This window comes from Erpetoichthys calabaricus, chromosome 4 (genome assembly GCF_900747795.2).
Source record: "Erpetoichthys calabaricus chromosome 4, fErpCal1.3, whole genome shotgun sequence".
Classification (NCBI taxonomy): Eukaryota; Metazoa; Chordata; class Cladistia; order Polypteriformes; family Polypteridae; genus Erpetoichthys; species Erpetoichthys calabaricus.
The window spans coordinates 309,707,646-309,732,203 of NC_041397.2; the positions used below are offsets into that span (position 1 = coordinate 309,707,646).

The window sequence follows — 24,558 nt, forward strand, 5'->3', positions numbered from 1 at the left end:
CTGTCTGTCTGGTCCAGAAATGAGAAGTGGAGTCGGGGTAAGGACTCCACCTCTGAGGAAACAGAAAACTCGCTTAGCCGCTAATAACACAAGCGAGGCGAGCACATCGGCAAAACGAAACCTCTGAAGAAACACAAAGTCGCTTAGCCGCTAACATCGGCAAAACGGTATCCCAATACATATCTTATATTTGACGCATTTTGTGATGGTTCCACATTGTCAATGTAGAGGATACTAAAGGTCCAAATATTGTAAATTGAAAAAAGCCCAAATTCATTACTTCGTGCAGTAAAGCATCAGAAAGAAGCATCTCTGCTTACAGTTGACATTGTATTGCTTCCAATCAAGAACTTGCCAGAAAACAAGATACCCAGGGCTTGGATCCAGGAGTGGGTCCCGGTAACCCTATCTTGGGCAGGGTAGAGCTGTCACGAATGTCATTGTGAACCATTCTTTGTCTGATTTTTCAGCCTAAACCTGTTCACCAATGGGAGACCCTACCAGGAGCACAAAGGTCCAGATGAGCTGCCCCACCACCAGAGAGCGAACTGGAATCTGTAGCTGGGGACAGGGAGGTCTGGACTGAACTTGCTTGGTCTGCTGTTAGCCGCGACTTTCAAAAGGAAAAGCAGTTGCCATGAATAAGATGGGATGAGGGACATTCATCCATTATCCAATCCGTTATATCCTAACTACAGGGTCACAGGGGTCTGCTGGAGCCAATTCCAGCCAACACAGGGTGCAAGGCAGGAAATAAACCCCAGGCAGGGCGCGCACACACACACCAAGCACACACTAGGGACAATTTTGGACCGGCAATGCACCTACTCTTCACGTCTTTGAACTGTGGGAGGAAACTGGAGAACCCGGAGGAAACCCACGCAGAACATGCAAACGGATGAGAGACATTTAACTAAAAATCACAAGTAATCCAAACAAAAGAAGAGAACAAAAAAATGAATGAAATATTGAAACGATGAAATGACTTAACCCATGTAGTTTATAGTGATGGCTGAGAAAAAAATTTAATCTCATATTTTCCACAGAGAACAAACAACAGACTTTCTGATGGGATGGAAAATAATGGAGATGAAAGCTAAAAAACAACAAACACAAAATGAAAACATCCATGAAAGAATCTCACATTTCTTGTGTCCCAAAAGTTCAAGTGAAACAGTCGTATGCTAACACCACACAAAACACATACATTTTGTTTTTGCCCGTTCTTAATCTTAAAAATCGGCACAGTGCACACAAGGGAAACAACATGAACAAGGGATCAAGCTTTTGAATTGAAGATCCGCTTCAATCCTTCATTCATTGATCAAGAGTCCTGCCTTCATTTTGAAAAGTGCAATCCCGTCTTGGTGGAAATGAATTCCAGCCGACATTCTTACCAGACAGTTTCCAAATAACGGAGATTTTCTTCTAATTCTTGCCACCTACAATGACAGACTGTTTAAGTAGGTAATTCCACCAATTGCAATTGTTCATGATCCATCCTATCTTCAAATTTAAAGAATGTTAATACTGTAAGGGAACTTACAGCGGGGAAAATAAGTTTTGAATGCGTCAACGTTTTTTCTCAGTAAATATATTTCTAATGGGGCTATTGACATGACATTTTCACCAGATGTCGGTAACCACCCAAGTGATCCACACATACAAAGAAATCAAACCAAGTAACTCCATAAAATTAAGTTGGAATGATACCGCTGTATTTAATCTTTTTCTGAAGGAAAAATTACCAACCCAATAATTGCAGGAAAGATAAAAGAACAGAATGGCATGTGCACCATCCCACCCGGATGATCCCATTAATGGCTGTCTGGTGTTGTTCTCTTTCTTGTCCACAGCCTGTAAATGCTCCCCTTGATCTCCTTGTTCCTGAAGCTGTAGATGATAGGATTCATCATGGGGGGCACCATAATGGCTATGATGACCAGCACATTGTAAGCTTCTGCAGACAGCCGCACTCCAACTCCTGGCAATATATACGAGATCATGAGTGGCAGATAGAAAAGACAGACCACCAGAAGGTGGGTGAGAAGAGTACTGAAAACTTTCTTCTTCCCATCTGCCGAGGAGATCTTCAGGGCAGCCACGACAATCCTGCTGTAAGAAAACAGAATAATGACTAAACCTCCAACACCAGTGATTATTGTGGTGGTGGACAAAAGAGTGAGGTGCCTGGGGTCTTCGGTACAAGAAATATGAACCATTGTAACAAAATCACAGAAGCAGTATGGCAGGATGTTAGTGTGGCAAAATGAAAGCTCTGTAGCAAAAACCATATAGGGGGTGAGGATGGCAGCTGCAATAACATTCACTAGGAAGATACTGAAGCAGACCGTCTTATTGGTGACAATAGAAGGATACCTTAGGGGGTACACGACAGCGACATAGCGGTCGCACGCCATAACACATAAAAGAAGAGTTTCTGCTACCCCAAAATGATACACCACTGAGAGCTGAAGCAAGCAAGGCCCATAAGGGACAGTGTTGGCATTGAACGCGAGGATGGCCAGCATTCGAGGGATGAGGTTGCTGTTGTTCACCACATCAATTGCTGCTAAGGTGCCAATGTAGAAAAACATGGGGCTCTGGAGATGAGGGTTTAATATGATGACCACAATTACCAGCAGATTACCACACAGCGTCACCAGATAGATGAAGGCAAGAGCCACGATGGTAAAAGTCATCTTGTCCTTTTCGATTGCACAATGCAGAACAAACTCGGACACGGTGACTGTGGCGTTGGGCATCTTTACGGGCTCTCCAGTTTAGCTAGAAAACAATAAAAGAAGATGAAGAAGTCAGTTTCTTTATAGTATCCAAGTGCTGTTATTTTAATGTTTGCTCATCCACATTCTTAAAATAATTTTTCCGGGGTAAACAGGTGTGCCTGTGCCATTGACTCTGAAGGTGTCATCACAATACACATAGTCTACTTATCTGGAGAGCAAAGAGAGAATAGGAGCTAATATTAGCGAGATCTTCTTAGCAATTAGATTTGACTATTATTTCCCAACAGTTTTGCATGTTTGATTCTTTTTAATGTTTTTTTTATTAAGTTTATTAAAATATTTAATTGTATTTCACTTTTTCTCGGATGCTTTGGACAATTTCTCTAAACAGTCCTGCGGTTCTCTAAATCTGGGGTCGCCAAGTCTGGTGCTGGAGGACAAACCGTGGCTGCAGGTTTTCATTCTAACCCTTTTGTTTTAATTGAGTTTGTGCTGTTCATTAACTTCTTGTGAATTCATTTTAATTGAATTGCCTTTTTTAAGATTTGTTCTCCAGAATTTCTTTATCGTTCCTCTGAATTGCTTCATTTTTTTCCTTAAAAGGCACCCAAACAGAAATTAAATGTGATGTGAGGGAGCCAACAGAAGACCAACTAAGTCAGGGCCTCAAACTCCAGCCAGTTGCTTAATGAGGTGATGAGTCTTGTCGTTGATTAAACCCGTTCTTCATTTCCGTGGCTTGTTGCTGCTCTTGTGGTGCAATAGCAGACATTTCTGAAATTGTTGATTTTCTCTTTTCTATGAGCTCTGTTAAAATGTTTTGTGGACCTAAGCAGATCAGCATTCCTGAGACCTTCACGTTTCTTTATTTTCAGATATTGTGTGACGGACACCAGTTGTTTCGGGTCATCTTGTGTCTCGTTATTGTTTGGCTCCTAACTACAGAAAAAGAAACAATTCAGGGGTCTGAGTCTTCAAGAGCAAATCAATTAAAATTAGTTCAAAAGAAATTAATTAGTAGCAAAACACAGGTCACTCATTAAGGGTTAGAATGAAAACCTGCAGCCATGATGGTCCCTCCAGAACTGGAGTTGGCAACCCCTACTCTACACTTCACATGCATTTCTCAAAACAGTTCATACAATGCAGCACAATAATCTGGATAGCCAACAAAATGAAGTAATAATTAAGGATAAGATGGAGAAACAATTGACAAGAACAGAAGCGTGGGTTCAGAAGAGGGAGGCTGTGTTTTACCAACCTGCTGGAATTCTATGAGCAGAATGGAGAAGATGATATTATTGATATGGAATTTCAGAAAGCATTTGATAAGGGGCCACATGAGAGGGTGGGCATCAAATTAAAAGAAGTGGGAGTTCAGGGTGATGTTTTTAGATGGAATTAGAATTGGCTCAGACACAGGAAGCAGAGGGTGATGGGTGTAAGGAACCAAATCAGAATTGGGTGACGTTAAGAGTGGTGACCAGCAGGGGGCAGTGCTGGGGCCGCTGCTATTTTTAATATATAAACTGCTCAAATAATGAAAGGAACACGTTGAAAACACATCAGATTTCAATGGGGGAAAAAAAAATCTTGCTGGCTATCTCTACTGCTATGGTGATGTGTGAGGAACGAAAGATGGAAATGAAAATGATCAACCTACAGAGACAGGGCTGAATACACTGTGTCTATGGTGGATGTTACTTTACCTCGCGCATGGACATTCACATCAACATTTCATTTGCATGATTTTTTTTATTGAAGAGTCCAAGAATAAAACTGAAAAAACAAAAAAAATCGTTAAAATGACCATGTGCGAGGAGAAGTAACATTCTTTAGAAGAACCATAAATTTACACTGGATGTTACGGATTCATCAAATGCATGTTTTTTTTTTTTTTTTTAATGATAATAATAATAAGCAGCTCACTACTCAAAGTGCTAAATGCAAAGAAGATGCGGGATGCCAACCTGTTACCTCGCCATTGCTAAGCAGAAGCTTATCCACTGCGCCATCCCCTGCAGGAGAAGCGTTGCCACTGTGACAACTGGTTGAAAATGAAACGCGTAAATACACACGTCTGCGAATGTCTCTTACTTTGTACCGCGTGATAGTCGGGCTTCAGCAACATGTTCAACTGAGCAAATTCTTTTTCTTCAGTTTAAGTCTTTTAGGGCTAATTTTTTTTTTTGTTGTTTCTTTTCTCCCAGGGCTGAATATTTTTCCAAAAACTAACATTTTTTAAAAAAAGAACACAAAGCAATTGTTTAACATATCAAATCAACAAAAAATATTTACTTTTGACAAATGTTACGGTCTTGCATGTTGTATGAGCCTGCATACTCTATGATTTCACATACATTTTACACAGCAAAGTCCTGCAAAGTCTGATCTCGCTCAAAGCTGCCAATTTCAGTCATTGCCACATTGCACTCCTTACAATACGTGTTGCTTTGGTGCCTACTTTTCAATTGTCTGTTGCTGCACTTTCTCACATATATTGTTAGTGTGTACTGTAGAGAGACAAGTCACCCATTTGCCATCGTGCCATGCCACTGCCACCAAGTTTTCTGCCTGCATGAAAACCGTATTGTCACCTCTTTTCATCTTCTGAAACTTTATGAACTTTATGTATGGCATTATAGCCTGGCTCACCCCATGGGATTTGCTTCTGTTTATTACAGAAGTGAATAAAACTTTGCAGCAGCACGTACCTAAGCCACCAGGGGACAAAACACGTTTGGACCAATGCTCCCTGAAGTTATATCACCAATTCTGTCTCATCTCTATTTGTAATGCCACAGCACGCTTCATCTCGTCTTTTGTTGTGGGTTTCCACTTTGAAAAACGAGAATGCGATGCAACCGCAGCCCGCGATTCAAAAAATATCTCTGCCTACCTGTTTATCTTGTCTGACAGTAGCTGAAAAGCAGCATCAGGAGAGAGCAGCCTGAAGTACAGCAGCTGGTGATCTGTCGTGTCCAACAGCAAGCCATGCCGTCTTGTGAAGTCCCGTTGCCAGATCGGCTCTCAACGGATCAATGTCTGTGTATTTATCCCACGCGAACCTTGCCATAGATGCATCGGCTGCGCGTAGGCGCTCAACTGGCAGCAGATCCGCTGGCGTGGCACTCTCACTCACTCTCACTCTCTTGCTCGATCTCCTGATCACTGTCAATAAAATCTGATTCTGAAAAATCAGAGTCCGACTCCGCGATAATGCGCAAAACATTGTCTGCCGAGTGTTTTCTTTTCTGCACTCGCTTCGCTCCCTTGTCACATGTCGATGCTATCTTGCCATTTTTTATATTTCGCAACTCACGCACACGCAAGGATTAGTTGCCGAGTCAACGAGTCTAGCATTCCTCCAAGCACAGAGGGGATGCCTGTGACGTGACAGTGAGATTTGTCGCCATTAACAGCTGATTGTCGCCCTCTATCCCTGGATGTCGACTTTTGTCGACATTCACCCTCAACCCCTCCTGTCAACAAAAGTCGACATCCGCCCTAAAAGAGTTAAGTCTTGAATAAAAGCATACTTGTGTTGTTATGACTTTTGCGAAAGTGTTTCTTGGATATTTGGGCTTCACACATCCTACACTTCATGTCAAAATCACGCCATTATTACTAGGACATATGAAAACCATCCATCCATTTTCCAACCCGCTGAATCCGAACACAGGGTCACGGGGGTCTGCTGGAGCCAATCCCGGCCAACTCAGGGCACAAGGCAGGAACCAATCCTGGGCAGGGTGCCAACCCACTGCAGGACACACACAAACACACCCACACACCAAGCACACACTAGGGCCAATTTAGAATCGCCAATCCACCTAACCTGCATGTCTTTGGACTGTGGGAGGAAACCAGAGCGCCCGGAGGAAACCCACGCAGACATGGGGAGAACATGCAAACTCCACGTAGGTAGGACCCAGGAAGCGAACCCAGGTCCCCAGATCTCCCAACTGCGAGGCAGCAGAGCTACCCACTGCGCCACCGTGCCGCCCCATATGAAAACCATTTTCCGTTTTAGCCGTGTGTTCAGCATTTCTTGCCTCACATTTCCTCTGTCATTCTGTATTTACACAGATCGTTGCACTGTAGACACGGAACACACATGAAAGGTGTGTATTTCAAACCACGGTATTTCATTACCTAAATAATTTCTTACAAACGCATCAAACACTTCAACACAGACTTCAGCGGTGAGGATTTCAGCAGGGTGATGCATTCATCTGACTGAATGGGGTTGTAGCAGGCTGTGTTCTGCTGATCCACACATTTGCAAAACAAAAGCAGGCTAACAGCACAGTGATAAGCAGCTATGAGCTTCTTGGTGTATGTCAAGCAAACTTAAGGAATTCTGGTGGAGTGGTGGCTTTGATCTGCACTGGCAATCGGAATGATTGCCGGTTCAAATCCCGTAAATGCCAAAAGGGACTCTGCTCTGTTGGGCCCTTGAGTAAGGCCCTTAACCTGCAATTGCTAAGCGCTTTGAGTAGTGAGAAAAGCACTATATAAATGCAAAGAATTATTATTATTAAGGATAACATCAGAAGCTTCAGCGATTCTAGTGTTAATAAACTGTCAATTATTGAAAGGTTTGATTGATTATTGGTCCACTACTGATATAATTAACGCTGCAAAGATACAGCCACGTTCTCCTGACAAAGGCCTGTTTTTATTTTATTTTATTTATAATGCACACGCTAATTATATCATGCTTATCCTTTTTGGGTTACCTGTGCAAAAAGTGACAGTGAGCCATAGTCGTAATGTTATCTAAAGTATGCAGAACAACTGTGAGCATTGAAAGTAAGTCAAGTAAAAACATTTAACTAATTCATCTTATAAGGACAAAATCAATCTTTTAGAATGAAAGTAATCTGGTGCCAGATTAATGGTCGACATTTCAATTCAGTTATCACTTTGGCGATGTGAAACTGTAATGAAGCTCTAGAGTGGAGAAAAGTAACATCTGTCTAAACTGACAACCAGGTACACCACCAGAGTTGTGATTAGTGTTGGAGTGGTACTAAAATGTTGACTTGTGTATCTGTATCAGCGTTCAGACCAAAATAGTTCTGAAGCAAGTAAAAGGATAACTCCCCCCAGTCCCCCACTTCGTGCCCACTTCTCTCAACTGCTTCTCTCTCCCTGCCAGGAAACACGGGGTTCCTCCTTTTTCTGCCACACAATCGCCTGTACCCCTGCTCCACCACATTTCATTAACAGGAGCACAATCACTTGTTGGGCTGTCAACCATATTTACATAAAAATACTATAAACATTCAAAGAGGCAGAGGGTTTATCTAATAACCAATTATCAGCTAAATGTGTCTAATTAAGGATAAGCTAAGGGAGCTGACCATTAGGACACTGAAGGAATGGCTCTTGAAACTGCTCTGGTGGTCTCCTAATGCTCAGCAGTGACTTGTGAGCACTGTCCGCTTGCTCCTCGATGAGAGAGACCCCCAACAGCTTGCCTTCTCACTATACTCGTACCACCAAGTCAGTCATGACCTGACTTTTGACTTCTCTTTTCCTTCATTTACCTTCCTGACCCTCTTATGTATCTATTATATAGTGCCTTTCATTCATGTATGAATGTATCTATCTATCTATCCATCCTGCTCAGGCTCCTTTTATATGTCACTGGCCACACATGCTTTAATTATGAACCCCAGGTCACTAATGAGGAAAATCAGCTGCATCTGCAAGTGAATACGGGCTCCGTCAATTCTCTCTTTAACACCCACTCATCCTTGCTATCACTTGCACCTACAGCCTCCCAGAGCCTGAGCACAATTTTTTTAAACTCTTTTTTTTTTTTTTTTTATTAACATTTTTATTATATCTAAATTGTATCCAGTTTGCATTGCCATGCATGCTCTAGTGATCGATCTGCCTCTTTTGTTTCGCTCCTGACCAGCTTCAGTTTCACTGGAGAGGAGCAGAATAGACTGTCACCCACAGTTATAGAAAAATACACGGTCAAAGAGGCGCAGTTACTCTAATAACCAATTAGCATTTCAATATGACTAATTACGAATAAGTATATGGGAGAAGTCTATTAAGACGCTGATGGAATGGCTGCTGAAATTGGGGCTTTGCAGTCTTATGTGAATAATAATTTAAAAATACGGCATACCCATTAGCCACAGTAGTAATGCCTTGGCTGTATTTCTAAATTAAAGTAATGCGATCTTGATTTAAAAACAAAACGTTATCAGTTTCTTTTAAAGTTGTGAAGATCTCTGAGTGTGTTCAGATATTTGACTAGTAGAGAGAGAGAGACAGATATGAAAGGCACTATACAATAGATAAATAGATAATGTGTAAAAGGCACTATATAATAATAATAAAAGAGATGTAATATTGGAATAGTAATGTAATATTATATAAAAATACATATACTTGTGTCAGTGTCTGCAAGAATTTTATTTGTAAAGCTAATGATTATTTTCGTTAGCCCTTATAGTTAACTAGTTTTCTGAAGATCTATTTTGGAAAAGAAGTACAGTATATCACAGCAACACAAGGGCTCAACGTGACCTTTTTTACTTTAAGATTTCAATCACTATGAAAGTTCTTTTGAAATGGTAACCTTAACGGCAGACACTGTTTGACAGCTGGAACTTTAATTTATTAAAAGGCAAAATGAATGTCAAATATAAAGACTTTACCTTGTTTATTGTGTTTAGCTGTGCTCTTCTTTTTTAAAGTTCTTTCTCAAGTAAATGTCTAATCTCAATCCTGCAACCGCTCACGCTGATGTTCTGTGATTAGATGTCGCTTATAGTGTTGCAGTTTAAAAACTTTCTTCTCTGGGGTTAATCTAATGGTCTCAGAAGAACTTGGACCCCTTGTGAGAGAGGAGGCCCAGATGGAGAACACTCTTTTCTCCGACATGCCTCCCAGATATTCTCCTGTGACGCGTTACTCTCAAATCCAGAGAGAAAATGACTAGCAGGATCTATTATTGTTTTGAGCATTTGTCACCTTTGTTGTTGCATGATGGGTTTGAGTGACAATCCAGAATCCTGCTGTCCTATTCATATGGATATGACATCCTGAAATGGGGGAGTGTGTTTAATTTATATTTATTTGTCGTTCATTTGAGATCCTGGAGCTCTTTTTTTGTGCTGTCTACAAGGCATTTTACATGAATAATGTGGATAAAGTTTGCTGAAAATATTTTCATAAAAGGTTAATTATCTTCACCTCAGCCATTAGCAGGAGGCATTTTTCATCATTTTTTGCAAAGCATGCAGTAATTAATTTTAATATTGTACATCACACACACTTATCTTCACTAAGTTCATGTAAAATAAATCAGAGACACAACACAAATTGTAAAAGATGTCACCAAGCAGCTGCCTCACTCATTAAGTGCTTGGTGCTTATTTGTCAGACAGTGGTGCAAGTTAGACAATGTGTGCTTGCTTTGTTGTGGGGGTGTCATAGAGGGACCCCACTTCACCTCTGCCCGTTTATCTGTTAGTCAGGTGTCAGGCTCCAATATCTTTCACTGAAACCAATCACAGACAGCATTGACTTCGTGCGTCATTTATTATTAACTTAGACTAAGAGACGGAGCGTATATAAATCAAACAAGTGGCGCCGGTAGAACTTTTAACTCCTTCATTATAAGTAATAAGCATAACAAGCAAGCACATTTTATTCATAAAGCACTGCGGTGTAGTGCATTAGGGGACCGTGGTGGTACGTGTTTGTTTTAAATAAAAACAGTGCATCTCGGGCTTCGTGAGGGTAGGTGTGTGTGGCTACAAAGCCATTCAGCCCAGGGTGTTAAATGAGGAAATTGGCTAATTGCGTTTGCACAGATTCATATTTTATGTCTATCTCAGAGGTTTACAAACCTTTCCTATTCACGGTGAACTTAATGTTTCAAGATTTTTCCACAGCACCCCAAGTTAAATCATAGAATACTTTATAGTTCTATAATACATTCCTGACAGTCTGCGGTGGGTTGGCACCCTGCCCAGGATTGGTTCCCTGCCTTGTGCCCTGTGTTGGCTGGGATTGGCTCCAGCAGACCCCTGTGACCCTGTGTTCGGATTCAGCGGGTTGGAAAATGGATGGATGGATGGATTCCTGACAGTTGCATTGCGCAGTTGGTGGCATGGTGCAATTAGTCATAAAAAATTAAACGCAAATTATCACAAATGTTTAGAATAGTTTTTAATTTTTAATTTAATTGTAATTTATCCAGTTCATGTCATTTATATTCTTTTTACACTTAAATTCCCTTCCGCTTCTTCACACACCCACCACGCGTTTGTGGTGCATCCTCTTCATTTTCAGTCCTAGTCTACTTAAGTTTAATAAAAACGTCCATTTTCAGGAGGATAGGAACAACAACTTTTAAAAACTATTGGGATCACAACACCATGTGGAGGGGGTTCGATCTTCAATAAATAAAGGCACAGACACAACGATTAATACAGTATACGAGTACAAACAGATTTCGACCATGTGACTTCTTTTACACACATTGATTGGCCCTGACTAGTTCACACATCATGAATGGAACAAGCCTGTTATAGTCATGTGATTCATGCGCATCTATGCTTGCTGCCTGATTAGGGTATCTTCTCAAAAAACGCCACTGTTCGGTCTCATCAGTGGCACATCGTTCATTATGAATAAACCGATCATAGCACCGGAGAAATAATTAACTTAGAAAAAGGGTTGCGTTACGGGCAACACTAGTGGGCAACAGCAACAGAAATGACGAAAGTAGCAAATCCCGAAGTGTAAGCGAACTTCGCCTCCACCAGAGGATGAGCTTCGTCAACCAGGTCTGGAACTGAACTCCACTGGCCCTCAATGGTGACGTAATCCAGGTCTTTGGCCCTGTGGAATAGGTCAAATGGAGCAGCAATGAAAGCACACCACTTTCAGTTTGTTGTCCAAGTTGCGTCTCTTTATTCACATTCAATAAAGTCATTATAACCCTGCATATACAGTGGGGCAAAAAAGTATTTAGTCAGCCACCAGTTGTGCAAGTTCTCCCATTTGAAAAGATGAGAGAGGCCTGTAATTTTCATCATAGGTATACCTCAACTATGAGAGACAAAATGAGAAAAAAAAATCCAGAAAATCACATTGTCTAATTTTAAAGAATTTATTTGCAAATTATGGTGGAAAATAAGTATTTGGTCACCTATAAACACGCAAGATTTCTGGCTCTCACAGACCTGTAACTTCTTCTGTAAGAGGCTCCTCTGTCCTCCACTCGTTACCTGTATTAATGGCAGCTGTTTGAACTCGTCATCAATATAAAAGACACCTGTCCACAACCTCAAACAGTCACACTCCAAACTCCACTATGGCCAAGACCAAAGAGCTGTCAAAGGACACCAGAAACAAAATTGTAGACCTGCACCAGGCTGGGAAGACTGAATCTGCAATAGGTAAGCGGCTTGGTGTGAAGAAATCAACTGTGGGAGCAATTATTAGAAAATGGAAGACCTACAAGACCACTGATAATCTCCCTCAATCTGGTGCTCCACACAAGATCTCACCCCGTGGGGTCAAAATGATCACAAGAACGGTGAGCAAAATTCCCAGAACCACACGGGGGGAACTAGTGAATGACCTGCAAAGAGCTGGGACCAAAGTAACAAAGGCTACCATCAGTAACACACTATGCCGTCAGGGACTCAAATCCTGCAGTGTCAGACGTGTCCCCCTGCTTAAGCCAGTACATGTGCAGGCCCGTCTGAAGTTTGCTAGAGAGCATTTGGATGATCCAGAAGAGGATTGGGAGAATGTCATATGGTCAGATGAAACCAAAATAGAACTTTTTGGTAAAAACTCTACTCGTTGTGTTTGGAGGAGAAAGAATGCTGAGTTGCATCCAAAGAACACCATACCTACTGTAAAGCATGGGGGTGGAAACATCATGCTTTGGGGCTGTTTTTCTGCAAAGGGACCAGGACGGCTGATCCGTGTAAAGGAAAGAATGAATGGGGCCATGTATCGTCAGATTTTGAGTGAAAACTTCCTTCCATCAGCAAGGGCATTGAAGATGAAACGTGGCTGGGTCTTTCAGCATGACAATGATCCCAAACACACCGCCCGGGTAACGAAGGAGTGGCTTCGTAAGAAGCATTTCAAGGTCCTGGAGTGGCCTAGCCAGTCTCCAGATCTCAACCCCATAGAAAATCTTTGGAGGGAGTTGAATGTCCGTGTTGCCCAGCGACAGCCCCAAAACATCACTGCTCTAGAGGAGATCTGCATGGAGGAATGGGCCAAAATACCAGCAACAGTGTGTGAAAACCTTGTGAAGACTTACAAAAAACATCTGACCTCAGTCATTGCCAACAAAGGGTATATAAAGTATTGAGATGAACTTTTGTTATTGACCAAATACTTTTTTCCACCATAATTTGCAAATAAATTCTTCAAAAATCAGACAATGTGACTTTCTGAATTTGTTTTTCTCATTTTGTCTCTCATAGTTGAGGTACACCTATGATGAAAATTACAGGCCTCTCACATCTTTTTAAGTGGGAGAACTTGCACAATTGGTGGCTGACTAAATACTTTTTTGCCCCACTGTAACTATATCAACTGAAGTGTGTAATGTCAATACGAATTACAAAATATAACTAGAGAGTTAAGTGTCAAATAGACTCTCAGAAATATAGAGGTCAAAGCCTTTGAGTGTGCTGAGGCTTCACAAAGATTCAGTAACCACTGCGCATGTCTGCTCAAGGCTTCGAAGCCCTGTCATGATGCAATCTCAGTACTACGCATGTCTGCTCAAGGCTTCGAAGCCTCTGTTAACTCAGGGCGCATGTCTGCTTAGTGCTGCAAATCATTATTCATCGAGCTCCCGTTTGAAGTACATATGGCATCAACAGAGTTCAAAAACTCGACAGAATTCCCAAGTTAAATGAATTTTTGTGGATGATCAATACATTTTCAATGATTGTGCCCGATGATACTTAGTGGCAAAAAAGAAAACTATAAATTATACATCATACAAATGCCGACTTGTAGAATGCATAATGCTGCAAAGAAGAGCTTTAGTAATACAGGTGACGACACCTCTCTCACTATAATACTCTCATAAATATCCATTCTTCACCTCGTGCAACGTTTTCATGCAGCACTGAACGTATGTCATATAGTATACATCCATCCATCCATTATCCAACCCGCTATATCCTAACTACAGGGTCATGGAGGTCTGCTGGAGCCAATCCCAGCCAACACAGGGTGCAAGGCAGGAAACAAACCATGGGCAGTGCGCCAGCCCACCGCAGCCATATAGTATAATTCTGTATATAATTGTTTTCATCATTACATACATACATAAAAAAAAAACATACATTATATACATCTACTCTGTTAAACACAATAGAGGTGCAGCGGTAGCGTTGCCGTTCCATAATAAGGCTTGCGTGGGTTCTGGCCCCACATCCGCCCACTGTGAATTGTCACCCTCACCCAAAAGAGTCCATTTTTCTTTTCTTTTTTTTTCCATTTAACAGCAAATTCCACCGTGGAAGCATGCACTGCTCACCCTGGAGTGTTCCATGTGCGTCAGTGTGCCGGTAACTGATCTATGCTGTGTCTCTCAGCCTCTCTGATGGGCTCTGCATTGACACCTTTGAATGTTTGGTGCAGCAGAGCAAATTCAACCTGATCTACCACAGTGGGTTTGTTATTGCCTTATTCAATGGAGGGGTTCATGGACGTCAAATGGCAATGAATAGAACATGGATTAATGTAAGTACGTGAGCTGTATTACGCAAGTAGTTATCGCGATGGCAATTCTAAGTGGGGATGATTACCAAACAGATAACTGTGGAAGGATTGCATAAGATATCTCTCAAAATTATTTAGTTCAAATTGGTTATAAATATTTAACTCCTAATCGTTTTTGTATCATTCATTTTGACGAGTCTTTAATTCGGATCGAACTCGGGCTTGCACTATGCTCAGATTTTGAAAAGCAACAACCTTAGGCAGTTGAGCCACTGACGGCATCTTTTCTTCATAGCAAACTTGCTACTTTTGTGCTCCACAAAATATTGTAAAGTATTAATAAATTAAATATCTCAATACTTGATCGAATAATAACATCTGTGATTTAAGGATTTCACCTTTTCTTTCTCAAATGTGCTTACCTACATAATTTACACCATAATTTCTCTCTCTCTCTCTCACAGGCGGAAGCACGAGCGTAGCAGCGAGTGGAAGCACCGAGCAGAAGCATAGAGCAGCGGCGTCTCCCACAGGCACGTAACCCTTCGCAAACACCCGAGCAAGTTCATCGGAAGTAAAGCCGGCAGCTGACCAGAAGAAATAACCGGCAGTGAGAAACTTGAAGCCGACGGTCTCTGAAGCAGAAAGCACTTAAGTATACTACAGAAAACGGAGAAGATGACATCAATACTAAATGTAAGTTCTATCTGCTCTCTGCCCGTTGAGGGCACGTTTATATGTTGTGTGTCCTGCAGCATGTACAGTTCAGGTTTTCCGGCCGACATTGTACACAGCTTCACCTGCCAAAAGTGTTTAGTTTAAATTTAGAGTTGGTAGGGAAAATACGCGAATTGGATGACCGCGTTAGGAATCTGATAGCGATTAGGCAAACCGAAAATTGGATCGACTCGGTTTGTTTAGACAATTCGGCTACTTCTGATTCGGCTTCAGTCTCTCCTGGCCCCACTGTAGTCAGTGCACGGCCAAAGTCAGCAGCACCAATTCAGCCACAGGGTGAGTGGGTAACAGTAAGACGGGGGTCTAAGAATCCAAAATGTAGTCCCCTGGCACCTAGGTCACCAACTCGGACCCAGAACAGATTCTCAGCACTCCGCAGCGCGCCTGTGGAAACCGAGAATAAGAAAGTGCTTATAATTGGCGATTCCATAGTGCGGAATGTTAGAATTCCAAACTATGTTAAACCAGCAGTTCATGTTGAGTGCCTCGCAGGGGCCAAAATTTCTGGCATAGAGGCTGCATTGGACCGTGTCACCGACGATGAAGTATCTACCTTATTGCTGCATGTCGGCACTAATGATATTTATTCACAGCAATCTGGGGTATTAAAGAGGAACTTCATCTCTCTTTGCATCAAAGCTAAAAGAAAATGTCGGAATTTAGTTGTATCTGGCCCCTTACCAAGATTACATAGAGGGGATGTGATTTATAGCAGATTGCATTCCCTTCACTGCTGGCTAGAAACCTGGTGTGCAAACAAAAGCATAGCGTTTGTGAACAATTGGGATGATTTTTGGGAAAGGCCTGGATTTTTCAGAAGAGATGGTCTTCATCCTAACTGGACGGGATCTTATGTATTATCCCAAAATATGGCAGCAAAACTGCCTGGTTGACTGATGAGAGCACCATCCAGGCCGCAGTCATGTAATCTTAAATCACAGGCTGTTTTTTATCCCACCTGTTACTTTCCTGAAGCTGTTACCCATAATCCTTGTCTTAGGGCATCCAGTAAATTTAGTGTTGATACAAACCTTAAATTAATTGATAACCAAAAAATAAAGTGTATAATTAGACCAAGGGATAAAACCAGACCCTCCACCAGGGGCATCTGTAATAGAAATTTACTACAAATTAAAACAAAAAGTATATCACCAATTCAGAAAGAAGCATACAGTTTTAAATGATGCTTATTGAACATTCGCTCTCTTGGCACTAAAGCTGTTTTGGTAAATGATATTATATTAAGTACAAAATCTGATCTGTTTCTTCTCACCGAAACCTGGCTTAGTAAATGTGACACTGTCCCCCTAGCTGAGGCGTCACTAGATGGATACTCGTTCCTTCATAAGTCTAGAGATTCAGGTCGAGGAGGAGGCCTTGGAATAATTCATTGTAACAAAATGCAAATCACTTCTAAAAATTTAGGCAACTTTACATCCTTTGAAGCATTCATTTTAAATATTAAAACAGATTCCAACACAATTATAGTGCTAGTCTATAGACCACCAGGGCCGTATTCATTGTTCATGTCTGAATTTAGCAACCTTTTATCTGACTTGGCTATAAATTATGATCGCATAGTACTGATGGGAGATTTTAATGTACATATTGATGTGGAAACTGACACTTTTAGCAAATGTTTTACTTATTTGTTAAATTTAGTAGGATTTTGTCAGAATGTCAAAGGTCCAACTCATAATCATAACCACACATTAGATTTAATTATAACTTACAAAGTTGAAATTCAAAATTGAATTATTACTCCATTAAATGGTTATTTCTGATCACTACTTAATTACATTTGATTTAGCCCTGCCCTTGCCAACACACTCCCAGATTAAAACAAAGATAGTGCGACATCTAGATTGTAATTCTGCTTCAAAATTTATAGATACTTTGAGTAAGTCAAGTGTAATTGTGGAAAACCATTTAGATCAGTTAACATCAAATGTAAACACGGAAAACAATTTAGATCAGCTAACATCACATTATAATGTGACCTTGAGAGATGCTCTGGACACAGTGGCTCCCCTTAAAACAAAAGTGATCAAAGCACATAGAAACTCTCCCTGGTTTAATGAAAACACTCGAGCTCTTAAATTAGAGTGTCGAAAACTGGAACGCAGATGGAGAACAACAAAGCTACATGTCTTTCAAATTGCATGGACAGAGAGTGTTAATAAATATAAAAAAGCCCTCTTTAAAGCTCGGTCAGAATATTATTCTACATTAATAGATAGCAATAATAAAAATCCTCGGGTACTGTTTAGAACAGTGGCTAAATTAACAAATGGAAATTCAGATCAACAATGCAAAATACCAACAGACATTAGCAGTACAGACTTTATGAACTTTTTCAATGAGAAAATTAAAAATATAAGATCCCAGATCTCTGCATCACAGTACAAACCAAATACTAGCTTAGCAGACCCTGCCTCACATTGCACTCAGCACTTTAGTAATTTTAATCCTGTAACTGAGCAGGAAGACTTAACTTTAATTTCTAAAATGAAGCCCACTACTTGTTCCCTAGATCCAGTGCCAACAAAACTAGTAAAAAGTGCAATGGATGTTCTTGCAGTGCCTATTCTAAACATTATCAGTAGTTCATTATTGCATGGCACAGTACCTGATACACTAAAAGTGTCAGTCATTAAACCATTACTTAAAAAGTCAGACCTTGACCCACATATACTAAATACTAAATACTAAAGGCCTATTTCAAATTTACCGTTTCTCTCTAAAATACTAGAAAAAGTAGTCGCCAGTCAGCTTCAGACACACCTTACGCATTACAATTTATTTGAGAAATTCCAGTCTGGTTTTCGCACTGGTCATAGTACAGAAACGGCACTAACACGGGTTGTAAACGACATTCTGATATCCTCTGATGAAGGAAACTCCACTGTAATTATGTTGTTGGACTTCAGTGCAGCATTTGACACCATCGACCATTCTATTTTACTGCACAGGCTAGAAAATGATGTTGGGTTTTCAGGCCCCGTGCTCACTTGTTTTAGTTCTTACTTATCAAATCGATTCCAATATGTACAGAAATGTGCTGACAGTACTCCATCATTATACACAGAAGTTCAATATGGTGTCCCGCAGGGCTCAGTACTGGGACCTTTACTGTTTTCACTTTACATGCTTCCACTGGGATCTCTCATTAGGAAACATAATGTTAATTTTCACTCGTATGCAGATGACACCCAGTTATACCTTTCATTTAAATCAAATGAAGTTTCTCCAATGTTGTCTTTAATTAGTTGTGTTAGTGAATTAAAGGAGTGAATGAATAAGAACTACTTGTCTTTAAATACAGATAAAACAGAGATGTTAATTGTTGGAGGAAATGATGCTGATCACAACAATATTTTGTCATCATTTAACTCAGTGGGAATCCCAATTAATTTTACTGAATCAGCCCGCAATCTAGGAGTTATCTTTGACTCTAGCATGTCATTTAAAGCGCATATTACAAAGTTGTCCAAAACATGTTTCTTCCATCTTAAAAATGTTAGGAAATTAAGGCGCTTTTTAAATAAACAGGATTCTGAGAAATTAATTCATGCATTTATCTCTAGTAGGATTGACTACTGCAATGCGGTGTTCACTGGATGTTCAAACTGTTCTTTATACAGCCTCCAGTTAATACAAAATGCAGCTGCAAGAATTATTACAAGAACAAGAAAATACGAACACATAACTCCAGTTCTTAAATCCTTACACTGGCTCCTGGTTAAGTTTAGGGCAGATTTCAAAATCCTTCTTTTAACATATAAAGCATTAAATGGTCGAGGTCCGGCTTACTTGTCTGAACTTATCATGACTTACAAACCAGAGTGCACATTAAGATCTCAAGATGCCGGTCTGCTTATGATTCCAAGGATTAATAAAATAACAATGGGAGGTCGAGCTTTTAGTTACAGGGCCCCTAAACTGTGGAATGGTCTGCCTGCTACTATAAGAGATGCCCCTTCGGTCTCAGCTTTTAAATCCGGGGCTGAAGACTCACTACTTCAGTTTAGCATATCCTGACTAGAGCTGCTGATTAACTGTACAGACTGCATCTCTGTTGTTAGTCATTAGCACTAAAACATAAGTAACACGACAGTTATAATTGTATACTAACCCTCACTAATTCTGTTTTTCTTCTCGGTACTCAAATGTGGCACTTGGTGCCACTGCCCACCTACCAAGTTGTTTTGCCTGCCTAAGGAAAAGTCATCCCTGATGGAGGATAGCAGGAATCGTGGGAAAGAGGGGTCCTTTCATCAGATTGGCTGGCCCAGCACTGTTTCAGCTGTGGAATGGCCAAATGGGGGAGGCAGCTTGAAGGATGAGGTCTCCAGGACTCTATACAAATACAAATCTTATTATGGGATATATCATCTGCTGTTAAATTCTGCTCTGTACTTCTAAAATTTATATTTTTTTATTTCTTACTATATTGAGAAATTGTTCTGTTCTGTGTACTGCATTGTATTGTATTGACCCCCTTCTTTTGACACCCACTGCACGCCCAACCTACCTGGAAAGGGGTCTCTCTTTGAACTGCCTTTCCCAAGGTTTCTTCCATTTTTCCCTACTAGGTTTTTTTGGGAGTTTTTCCTTGTCTTCTTAGAGAGTCAAGGCTGGGGGGCTGTCAAGAGGCAGGGCCTGTTAAAGCCCATTGCGGCACTTCCTGTGTGATTTTGGGCTATACAAAAATAAAAAGTATTGTATTGTATTGTACATCATGGCAAAGTACAGGGAAAACCCTTTATTTTTCCATCTACCCCGTTTTAATTAAGTCAGAACAAAGAAAACATTTAAGGTTATTAAATGTGATCTCGAGAAAAGATGAGGGTTAATTATAATACTAATAACAGAAGCGATTATAATGATGCAGTTCAAAACTAAATATTCATTGAAAGAGTGAGGCGTCTTATTTTGTTTAACTCTTGCTATCGTATAGTGCATTCTGCCTGTATATATACACACAGCACATCACTTTTTCCACATTTTGTTATGTCACAGCCTTATTCCAAAATGGATTAAATTCATTTTTTTCCTCAGAATTCTACACACAACACCCCATAATGACAACGTGAAAAAAGTTTACTTGAGATTTTTGTAAATTTATTAAAAATAAAAAATTTGAGAAAGCACATGTACATAAGTATTCACAGCCTTTGCCATGAAGCTCAAAATTGAGGTCCTCTGTGGAGAGAGGAGAACCTTTCAGAAGGACAACCATCTCTGTAGCAATCCACCAATCAGGCCTGTATGGTAGAGTGGCCAGACGGAAGCCACTCATTAGTAAAAGGCACATGGCAGCCCGCCTGGAGTTTGCCAAAAGGCACCTGAAGGACTCTCAGACCATGAGAAAGAAAATTCTCTGGTCTGATGAGACAAAGATTGAACTCTTTGGTGTGAATGCCAGGCGTCACGTTTGGAGGAAACCAGGCACCGCTCATCACCAGGCCAATACCATCCCTACAGTGAAGCATGGTGGTGACAGCATCATGATGTGGGGATGTTTTTCAGCGGCAGGGACTGGGAGACTAGTCAGGATAAAGGGAAAGATGACTGCAGCAATGTACAGAGACAACCTGGATGAAAACCTGCTCCAGAGCGCTCTTGACCTCAGACTGGGGCGACGGTTCATCTTTCAGCAGGACAACAACCCTAAGCACACAGCCAAGATATCAAAGGAGTGGCTTCAGGACAACTCTGTGAATGTCCCTGAGTGGCCCAGCCAGAGCCCAGACTTGAATCCCATTGAACATCTCTGGAGAGATCTTAAAATGGCTGTGCACCTACGCTTCCCATCCAACTTGATGGAGCTTGAGAGGTGCTGCAAAGAGGAATGGGCGAAACTGGCCAAGGATAGGTGTGCCAAGCTTGTGGCATCATATTCAACAAGACTTGAGGCTGGAATTGCTGCCAAAGGTGCATCGACAAAGTATTGAGCAAAGGCTGTGAATACTTATGGACATGGGATTTTGGTCACAATGCTGTAGTAAACAGTATCTGCTCATGCAGATGTTGACTACATGAGTGGCTGACTGATGATTACTCACAATCCCGCAGCGAGAGAGAGAACTACCGTCGGCTCAGTTGTGATCACTTGACGCGCGGCAGACACAGCATATACAGTACGTACTATTCGTATTGCAGGACCTCGCTCGTTTATCGAGTCAAAATGTATTAAAAATTTTTAGTTCGTCTTGCAAAACACTCGCAAACCAAGTTACTCGCAATCCAAGGTTCCATTGTATACGTTTAACAAGAGTACTAAGTGTTTAGGAACTGAGCAACTATTTAAAAAGCCACACGCTGTCTGGTTAATGATCCACAGCACCCTTGTCTATCTACAGCGGTCTCTGCAAACAAGCTGCTTGCCGCCTGCATTTCGCGACTTTTAACTTCGCGCCTCCGTAGCAATACATATCAGCATACTACTGTCACGTTCTGAGTATACTTGACTCTCAGTTAAAAGGTAAAATACTCCAATTTATTGTACACTAACCTGTGAAATAGGTAAAGTGAGGCAGCAATGAGAGCACACCGCTTTCAGTTTGTTGCCTGAGGGGCGGGCAGAAGTTCGTCCCTTTACTGCCGCCCTGACGGAACCACTTCAGTGTGAAATACGTTCCTACCAGTTACTGCTCATTCCACAGTCCGTTTTCATGGTCCAATCGACAACAGGGACCCTTTGTTTACCAAATAGTATTCACTTTTGGCGATTTATTACCTTAATAATAAGAAAAACTATTGTGGCCACTCTTTTTTTTGAGTGTGCCAGAGTTGGATATTGTTATTATAACAGTGGTATATATTTGGAATTATTTTCGGATTTGTTACGGTTGCAAAACTTGTATAATAATGGAATATTTTGCGGTGCCCCTGTAGGCACAGTTTGGGAACCGCTGGTCTATCTCGTTTATTTTTGATTATGTTGATTACGTTCATTATTCTGTTTTTTGAGTTTGCCAGTGTTATGTTCCATGCATATATATATTTATTTATTTTTGGAGATCTGCTCAACCAGCAGTGACCCCCTTCGAGAAGTGCCGTCAACCTTTATGTTGGCTTGCACCGCGGCCGCCTCCTTCATCCAGAGCTCTGTTGGTCGCTTCAGCTCCGTGTGGGTGACCCTTCCCCAGGATCTTCCATCTGCCCGCTCCTCACTGCGACTAACCCCCAACGGCTTGTCTCTTCACTATAGCACCAGCTTGGTCTTTGTCTATTCCTGTCGTCCATCTCACCTCCACATCCTTTAATTCTTTTTATTTTATTCTTCCTTTCTTGTTCTTTCTCTCGATCTCCCATCTATCCTGCTCAGGCATCTTTTATATTCAATTGAGGAAAACAATCCACGTGAATACGTGCTCGGCCAATTCCCTTATCAGCACCCACTTGCCCTACGCTTCCCCAGAGCCCGAGCACACTGGTTTTAAACAATGTAACTGTAACCGACTGCAATCCGCCTTTCACTGCGTCGCGTAGGCACGTAGTGTTAAAACACAAGCTTTTATTTTCCTCTTCCAGAAAATCTTTTCAAAACAAATGACAAAAATAGACAGGGCGTATCATTAACGTCTTCTCCCCTCTGCCCCAAGAGCGTCCACCGCGCTCCCCCCTTTTTATTTCTACAAACTCATTACATATAAAACTATTTACAAAAAAAAAAAAAAAAAACTCACATTTTCCAAAGAGAATTATTTACAATGCACATAGATTTATACAAAAGAATCCTAATTTTATAATGATATATTCTTAACAAATGAAAATATATATATATATATATATATAGGCTACCTTTTCAAAACAAAAGGAAAAAATAGACAGGGCGTCCCATTAACTTCTTCTCCCCTCTGCCTATTAAATAATAGATAAAATCGATTATAAATTCTTAACACAAAGTAAATGGAATAAAAATCGGGAATAACTTAACTGAGAACTGAAACCACAGCCTACCCCTTCAGCGTCCACTGCGCTTCTGGTGTTAGAGCTAAAAACGTGGTGCATGCAAGTTGTGAAGTGTGACGCTAATTAACGCCCCTACTACAACAGATTATATTGTTGGTATACTATTAACAATTTACAGGGATCAACTCTTTTTGGGGAAGTTCATAACTAAAAAAAAATAAAATTATAAATAACATTTTACACTTTGCTACATGGTGGATTGCTGCTGCTGCCTCGCTGTTAGGGGACCCGGGTTTGCTTTCTGGGTCCTCCCTGCGTGGAGTTTGCATGTTCTCCCTGTGTCTCCATGGGTTTTCCTCCCACAGTCCAAAGACATGCAGGTTAGGTGCATTGGCGATCCTAAATTGTCCCTAGTGTGTGCTTGGTGTGTGGGTGTGGGTGTGTGTGTGTGTGTGTGCGCCCTGCAGTGGGCTGGCGCCCTGCCCGGAGTTTGTTTCCTGCCTTTCACCCTGTGTTGGCTGGGATTGGCTCCAGCAGACCCCTGTGACCCTGTAGTTAGGATATAGCAGGTTGGATAATCGATGGATGCATGGACTTTGCTACATGCTCCTCCCTGAACTTCACCAAAATAGTCAGGCACTAACAGCTGACTACCTCAATATATCCACAGTATACAACATATGTGTGTTACCCACTACATTGGGAAAGTGACTAAAGAAGGTTGCGCAACCCGTCTCAAGTACACTCGCACTGGGGGTGCCCCATACACCCTCTCATCTATTTGACAATATTCCTTCTCAACTTAGCAATATTCATAGCATTATCATCTGTCACTAAAGCATCCATCCATCCATCCATCCATCCATTGTCTCCCGCTAATCCGAGGTCGGGTCGCAGGGGCAGCAGCTTGAGCAGAGATGCCCAGACTTCCCTCTCCCCGGCCACTTCTTCTAGCTCTTCCGGGAGAATCCCAAGGCGTTCCCAGGCCAGTCGAGAGACATAGTCCCTCCAACGTGTCCTGGGTCTTCCCCGGGGCCTCCTCCCGGTTAGACGTGCCCGGAACACCTCACCAGGGAGGCGTCCAGGAGGCATCCTGATCAGATGCCCGAGCCACCTCATCTGACTCCTCTCAATGCGGAGGAGCAGCGGCTCTACTCTGAGCCCCTCCCGGATGACTGAGCTTCTCACCCTATCTATAAGGGAAAGCCCAGACACCCTGTGGAGGAAACTCATTTCAGCTGCTTGTATTCTCGATCTCGTTCTTTCGGTCACTACCCATAGCTCATGACCATAGGTGAGGGTAGGAACATAGATCGACTGGTAAATTGAGAGCTTCGCCTTGCGGCTCAGCTCCTTTTTCACCACGACAGACCGATGCAGAGCCCGCATCACTGCGGATGCCACACCG

General features: G+C 41.5%; 2 protein-coding genes across 5 annotated transcripts in view; one reads left to right on the forward strand and one right to left on the reverse strand.

Annotated features, from left to right (window-relative positions):
• dnajc28 (DnaJ (Hsp40) homolog, subfamily C, member 28) overlaps positions 1-24,558 on the forward strand; it is a 1,235,492-nt gene that overhangs the window by 166,267 nt on the left and 1,044,667 nt on the right. The gene's annotated exons all lie outside the window — the stretch shown is intronic.
• On the reverse strand, positions 1,012-23,223 carry LOC114641351 (olfactory receptor 1M1-like). 4 transcript variants are annotated; one of them, XM_028790415.2, is made up of 2 exons: positions 23,176-23,223; positions 1,012-2,787 (listed from the first exon to the last, which is right to left on the reverse strand). In XM_028790415.2, the coding sequence occupies exon 2, from the start codon at positions 2,763-2,765 to the stop codon at positions 1,818-1,820; it is 948 nt and encodes a 315-aa protein (XP_028646248.1). In that variant the 5' UTR covers positions 2,766-2,787; positions 23,176-23,223; the 3' UTR covers positions 1,012-1,817. The 4 variants fall into 4 exon arrangements, with proteins under 4 accessions (XP_028646248.1, XP_051781890.1, XP_028646247.1 ...); XM_051925930.1 differs by lacking the exon at positions 23,176-23,223 and adding an exon at positions 23,040-23,089; XM_028790414.2 differs by lacking the exon at positions 23,176-23,223 and adding an exon at positions 21,748-21,839.

Excerpts from the sequence above, each read along its gene's own strand:
- LOC114641351 (XM_028790415.2), bottom strand. The coding sequence starts at position 2,765 with ATGCCCAACGCCACAGTCACCGTGTCCGAGTTTGTTCTGCATTGTGCA.